At 52.1% G+C, this 7,311-nt stretch overlaps 1 protein-coding gene across 1 annotated transcript; it reads left to right on the top strand.

Annotated features, from left to right (window-relative positions):
* Positions 1-3,827: 3,827 nt before the first annotated feature.
* Positions 3,828-5,799, top strand: Ccin (calicin). Its single transcript, XM_005078773.4, has one exon. It carries the CDS (start codon positions 3,959-3,961, stop codon positions 5,723-5,725), a length of 1,767 nt encoding a protein of 588 aa, XP_005078830.1. The 5' UTR covers positions 3,828-3,958; the 3' UTR covers positions 5,726-5,799.
* Positions 5,800-7,311: the final 1,512 nt, after the last annotated feature.

Genomic DNA, 7,311 nt, shown 5'->3' with positions numbered 1-7,311 from the left:
GGTATAAGCTTAAAATAGAGCCCCAGCAAACCTAAGCTATTTGTAGTCCAGGTATTAATGGTAAAGACAGATGAGCCTGGCCTGGAGGCACAAGCCTCAATCCTGGCTACCCTGAAAACGGAAGCAGGAGGATTAGAAGTTCAAGGCCAGCCTGGTCAACTTAGTCTTAAAAAGAAAAAGGAAGGCGGAATGTGGCTGACATGCCTGAGGCTCCAGCCTAGTGACAAGCCCGTCCCCACCCCACTGTGCTTCCAAGACAAATTTGAGAAGAGTAGATACTGAGGATACCCCGACCTTCCTACTCATAATCCTGTATATCTTTGAAACTGCCCCAACTTAAGGGTTTGTAATATGATGATATCAATCTATGAAGATTAGAACATTAGGGTTTCCTCCCCCAGGAAATCCCCAAATATGGAAAACTCTGAGCAGGGCAGGAAGGTCGAGTGGAATAAAGGGGTCTGGCAGGGGCCCTTATCCGGCCACACCAAGCAAACAGCCATTGAGTTCCTGGTTGATGCCTAGGGACACCAACATATACACAGGGCCAGGTGGTGGAAGCTGGCATGAAGCCAGTCACTATGCTAGAGTCTTTCCACAGTTGGGACTAAGGAAAACGCTGCTTTCCAGGACTGGAGAATTGCCAGGCGGTGATGCTGGCGGAACTGATGGACACAGACACACCCATTTTCTTCTTTCTCTTTTGACAGTCTCATGGAGTATCCCTGGCTGGCCTAACCCTTGCTATGTAGACTGGGCTGGCCTCAGACTGGTAATTCTGCCCCAGTTCATTCTTCTTTAACTATAAAGGAACATTTTTATTAACCAGGCATGTGCGTGCACACTTTTAGTCCCAGCAGAGGCAGAGACAAACAGGCAGTTCTCGATGAGTTCCCAGCCAGCTTGGTCTACCTAGAGAGTTCCAGGACAGCCAGGGCTTCATAAAGAGACCTTGGGTTTTGAGGTTTTTGTCGCTGTGATAAAACACCATGACTGAAAGCAGCTTGGGGAAGAAAGGGTTTATTTCATCTTACACTTTCAGTAACAGCCCATCACTAAGGGAAGTCCGGGCGGGAACCTGGAGGCAGGAACTGAAGCAGAGTTCCTGGAGGAATGCTGTTGACTGGCTTGCTTGGTTTGTTTTCTTATACCGCCTAGGACCACCTGCTCAGGGATGGCACCAACTCAGTGAGCCGGGCCCTCCAAATCAGCATTAATCAAGGCAATACCTCTCTGAGTTGCAGACGGTGTTTTCTCGTCCAGATCAACCACAACACTGTCTCAGAGCAAAACCCTGTGTGTGAAGTGGGGGGGGGGCTGGGGGCGGTAAGAACAACTTTGTGGAGTTACTTGTGTCCTTCTGCCTTCATGCAGGGCCCCAGGAATTGAATGTGTGGTCAGACCTGCTGTGCAAGCATCTTACCTGCAGAGCACCTCAACGGCACCCCCCAACACACACATACATCTTTTTCCTCTCTCTCTCTCTCTCTCTCTCTCTCTCTCTCTCTCTCTCTCTCTCTCTCTCTCTCTCTCTCTCTCTCTCTCTCTCTCTCTCTCTCTCTTTAATCTCAAGGCGTCCAGGCTGGGTATATAGTGGAGGGTGACCTTGAACTCCCAATCTTGTTGCTGTCTCTCAGGGCTTGAATTACAGGTCTGGACCGCCATTCCTAGTTTATGTGGGGATCAAATCCAGGGCTTTGTGCTTGGTAGACAAGCCTTCTATTCACTGGGCTACCCCAGTCCAGTTTAGTGAACTCCTTTCCTTTTTACATTTTTGACTTTGGGTCTATTCCGTTGCCCAGGCTGGCCTGAACTTACAATCCTCCGTCCTCAGCTTCCTGAGGGATGAGACACCTGTAGACCACCACTCCCCGCTCTGTTTTAAGGTCTCTATGTTGCCCAGGCTGACCTTAAACTCAAAGATCCTCCTGCCTCTCCTTGCCAAGTAATGGGATCCTGAGTTTTCTGTCTCGAGTTTGTTGAGGACCACAAGCTCTGCGGTTAAAATCAGAGCACAACTTGAACTTCAGTTGAGCAAGCCTCTTCCATGTCAGGTCTGTCAGGTCCTCCCAGACCACCATGATCTCTGGCTGGAGGCACACGCTGAGTGTGCTCCTTCCTGTCCTGGTGCTCAGGAGTCTGATGACCTCCTGCTTCTGATAAATGTCCCAGCAAGTGGGGTCTGGCAGCCAGGAGGCTGCTGGGAGTCAAGCGTCCTTATCAGCATCCTGCTGCTTCCTCCAGCCGGTGGTCACTGCTTCTCAGGTGACTGGAACTGGACAAGCATGCAGTTAAACAAACAAACAAACAAACAAACAAATGCTCCCAGAGGGAGAGACCGGACTGTGGGGACTGAGCAGAGCCACATAGGCATGGGGCTGGAACCCAAGTGTTCTTCCAAGTGGGGAGACAGGTTTCTGAGCCTTTCTCTGCTATCACATTTAAAGAGCTTATCTCTCCTGGAAAACAAACATCAAGACGAGTAACTTCAGTATTTAAAAGTAATTGTTAAAAAAAAAAAAAAGAGTAAAAGCTCCAAATTGCCAAGACTCCCAAATAGAAAAGGCTCGGTTTTGAATGAAAAGATGAATGAGAAAGCCAGAGAGAGAAGGACTGGGGAGATGAGGCCGACAGCTCCCCGGGAGGGGGAGGGGGGCGCTCGGGGGTGGGGCTTAGAGCCCAGAGTGGAGATCCCGGTCTGAGCCAGTAAGTAGTACAGGGCCCAAATGGCAAGACTCTTCTTTAGCGGTCATGCACCCCCTCTGGGCTCGGCTCCACATCTGAAAAAAGAGACTTTGACCCCGGTTCAGAAGTGTGCGCTTCCGAGTCCCTCCCACACCACCGAGTCCCTGGCGCGACGTAGCAGGCGGAAAGGGGCCCCCAGCGGCGGGTTTCCTCTCGCCGTTGGGGCTGCGGAGCGCGCAAGCGGCGTGCTCCCAGGCGGGAGGTGACTCTGCAGCCCCACCGTGCGGCCGCAGCGGGCTCCTGCAACCCGCCGAGAGCTTCGGAGATGCCCACAGCCTCCCACCCAGCGCCCATTGGCGGTAATAATGACTAAGAGACAGCAGCTGGCATTTATTTGAAAGTTTGCTATAAGCTAAGCACAGTGCCTGCTGCTGTCCAGTTATGTATTCCCATCTCACAGAAAAGGATCCTGGGGCCCGAGCAAACTTGGATGGAGAGAACCGGCCAGACACTATCCCAGCATTTTTCTAGATACTTGGAAATCTGGAGCAGGACAGTTCCAAGCCCTCCCATCTTCCTGCTGCCGGCTGGTCCTCTTCGTTACTGCGCCAGGGAGCCCCCCCCCCTTCATTCTGAATAAAAATGGTGTCCTGACTACAGATGCCCAGGGACCTTAGCAGAGAAAGGGCCTTTGGGCTTAAGAATCAGAACATGGAAACTGGGTGACCCCGGCTTCCTGGAAGAGGGGGGGTGCCCTACACATAGCCCTCTCTGCCTCCAACTATCTCTAGGACTCCCTGACATCCTTTCTTATAGGGACTGGCGGGTGAGACCGGAGGCTTCCAGATAGTGGTAACGTGGTCTCCTCCCCTCCCATTATCTCCACTATGCACAGCTGCCTTCTGCCCCACCCAAACCAGCACTGACATTCCTGGTGAGGCCTTGCATCGCAGCTTGAAAGCCCCAGGTGGACGCTGTGGTCCGCTCCCCGAGCTTCCTCTAGGCTTCTCTGGCTTGAACCAGGTCCTCACGGCCTCCCAGGCTCGCGCCATCTGAGGAGAGAACGGCCCCATGCCTCTGACAAGGGCCGGGGGGGGGGAGGGGGCTGCATTGTGATGACCTCATACATTCTATGACATCACCCCCTCTCCCACCCCCACTCCTCTCTGGTCAGCTGCTCTGCCATCAACCATCCGTCCAAATCCCAAAGGCCTGAAAAAGTCTGTCCTCCAGTACCCGCTGCTGATCTCTCTCTCAGCCAACGAGAAGCACCATGAAACTGGAATTCACAGAGAAAAACTACAACAGCTTCGTACTGCAAAACCTGAACAAACAGAGAAAGCGCAAAGAGTACTGGGACATGGCCCTGACTGTGGACCACCACGTCTTCTTCGCACACCGCAACGTGCTGGCTGCTGTCTCGCCGCTGGTCAAGAGTCTCATCTCCAGCAACGACATGAAGACCACCGACGAGCTCTTCATCACCATTGACCCCAACTACCTGAGCCCAAGCACGGTGGACCAGCTCCTGGACTACTTCTACAGCGGCAAAGTGGTGATCTCAGAGCAGAACGTGGAGGAGTTGCTTCGGGGCGCTCAGTATTTCAACACCCCACGCCTCCGGATTCACTGCAATGACTTCCTTATTAAGTCCATTCGCCGGGCCAACTGCTTGCGCTACCTCTTCTTGGCTGAGCTGTTTGAGCTCAAAGAAGTATCAGACTTGGCCTACTCTGGCATTCGTGACAACTTCCACTTCTGGGCCAGTCCCGAGGGCTCCATGCACTTCATGCGCTGCCCACCGGTCATCTTCGGCCGCCTGCTGCGCGATGAAAACCTCCACGTGCTCAACGAGGACCAGGCTCTCAGTGCACTCATCAACTGGGTGTACTTCCGGAAGGAGGAACGGGAGAAATACTTCAAGAAGTTCTTCAACTACATCAATCTCAATGCTGTCTCCAACAAGACGCTCGTGTTTGCCAGCAACAAGCTGACAGGTTTGGAGAACAACTCCGCCCACGCGACCTTGATCGAGAGTGTCCTAATGGACCGCAAGCAGGAACGGCCATGCAGCCTGCTGAGCTACCAGCGGAAAGGGGCCCTGCTCGACTCAGTGGTCATCCTCGGCGGCCAGAAGGCCCATGGCAAGTTCAACGACGGAGTGTTTGCTTATATCATCCAGGAGAACCTGTGGCTGAAGCTCTCAGAGATGCCCTACCGAGCGGCAGCACTGAGCGCAACTGCTGCTGGCCGGTACATCTACATATCCGGTGGCACCACTGAGCAAATTTCAGGACTGAAGACGGCATGGCGGTATGACATGGATGACAACTCCTGGACCAAGCTACCTGACCTACCCATCGGGCTTGTCTTCCACACCATGGTAACCTGTGGGGGAACAGTGTACTCGGTGGGTGGGAGCATTGCCCCACGCCGCTACGTCTCCAACATCTATCGCTACGACGAACGGAAGGAAGCCTGGTGCCTGGCGGGGAAGATGAGCATCCCTATGGACGGCACAGCCGTAATCACCAAGGGTGACCGGAACCTGTACATTGTCACTGGGCGATGCCTGGTGAAGGGCTACATCTCCCGGGTCGGCGTAGTGGACTGCTTTGACACCAACACAGGGGAAGTGGTCCAGTGTATCACTTTCCCCATTGAATTCAACCACCGGCCCCTGCTCTCTTTCCATCAGGACAACATCCTCCGCGTGCACAGCCACCGGCAGAGCGTGGAGATCAACTTACAGAAGATCAAGGCCAACAAATCAGCAACCTCAGTGCCTCTGCTGCCCAACAGTTGTCCCTTGGATGTGTCCCATGCTATCTGCTCCATTGGAGACAACAAGGTATTTGTATGTGGGGGTGTCACCACGGCCAGCGATGTCCAGACAAAGGACTACACCATCAATCCTAATGCTTATTTGCTGGACCAAAAGATAGGTGAATGGAAGACCCTCGCCTCCCCACCTGAGGCACTGGACTGTCCTGCCTGCTGTCTAGCCAAGCTACCTTGCAAGATTCTTCAAAGAATTTAAACAACTTTTTAAGTGGGAGAATAAGTAAATGCATTATTATTCACAATTTAATGGCAGAGAGCAAGAGAGGAAATGTGGCCTTTGGGTTTCTTTCAGTGTTGTCCATGCTGGTAGGAAAGCGGGGCTTCCAGGCTAGGGAGGCAGTGGGCAGAAGCTCAGGGTTAATGGTCTCTGGAGCTAACCAGCAGAAACTGGCTGGCATCTCTGGTTGCTGGGAAGGCAGCATCGCTCAGGTACTGGTCCCCGATGGGTAGATTTTTTTTAAGAGTTACTCCAGCACTGCGGGTCTTGGAACTGAGGCAGGAATAAGAACCCTCGGGGGTGGCAGTGGGATTGAAGTTCCTCCCAGGCCCTGGGCTAGGGGATATTCGAACCCTTGCTGTAGTTACCTCTCGGCGATCTGAGGTAAGAAAGGGCCCATCCCGGGACTGGGAGAGCAGCCCTGTGGGCTGGGGAGGAAGGCGGCATATGGACAAAGCTGGGGGCAAGCATGGAGGACAGTCGGTGGTATTTGTGTACTGAGGGTGGTTTTGTGTCTTATTTGTGGGGAAACTGAGGATTATTTACAGCTGCTTCTAGTAGGAAAGTTTTACTGAGAGCCCTTCCCAGGGTTGTGAGGTTTGAATCTGGGGTGTGTGTGTTGGGGGGTGTAGAGGAGATGTCCGTCAAGGAAGAGGAGAGAAACCCTTATCTATAGGAAGTGGAGTGGTCGTTGTGATAGTGAGCAGGAGGCGTGGTTTGAGTTCCAGTTCGAGCATTCACTAGGTCGTTCTCCGTCAGTTCATTTGTATCCCGGTCTTAATTTCCTTTTCTGTAACAGAGAGTCAGTCAGACAGCCTGCCTAACCGTGTAAACGGGGAGTTTTAATGAATTAGCACATGTGGAATGCCTCGAATGGACATTCCCCAGCGCTCACTGACGTGTTGAGGACCCCCCCACACACACACACCTGTCACAGGGTTTCCTTCTGTCGCCCAGGCCTCTCAGGAAGGCATAATGTCTGGCATTCAAAAATCAAGTATTTTGATCCAAATTGTACTGCTCAGAAATGCAATAGAATGGAATATTGATGTGTTTCTAAAAGCTTTATGAAAAATAATCTACACTACTTACAGTCGATTTATTCAAAAGATATAGCTTGATGGGACATGGTGGTTCATGCCTATAATCCCAGCAGTTTAAGATGAGTCTGGGTTACATGAGTCTCAGGTCTGGCTGGGCTGCAGGAGGACAGCCTGTCTCAAAGAACAAAACAAAACAAAAAGGGTTGGAGAGATGGCTCAGCAGTTAAGAGCACTGGTTGCTCTTGCAGAGGACCCAAGTTCAAGTCCCAGCATCTGCATGGTGGCTAGCAATGATCTTAACTCCAGATCCTAGGATCTGATGCCCACCTTCTGGACTCAATGGGCGCTGCAGACAATACACACAGCACACAGACACACACACAGACATGCAAGCAACACACCAATATACATAAAATTTTAAAAAGGCCAACAAGTAAACAATAGGCTTGCCACTTTCAGGTGTGGTGGTGCATACCTTTACTCCAGCATTTTGTGGAGATGGGAGGATTGGAAGTTCAAGGT

The sequence above is a fragment of the Mesocricetus auratus genome, unplaced genomic scaffold (genome assembly GCF_017639785.1).
Source record: "Mesocricetus auratus isolate SY011 unplaced genomic scaffold, BCM_Maur_2.0 Super-Scaffold_6730, whole genome shotgun sequence".
Classification (NCBI taxonomy): domain Eukaryota; kingdom Metazoa; phylum Chordata; class Mammalia; order Rodentia; family Cricetidae; genus Mesocricetus; species Mesocricetus auratus.
Note: the sequence above shows the minus strand (reverse complement) of the source record. Positions and strands in the feature narration are given on the sequence as shown.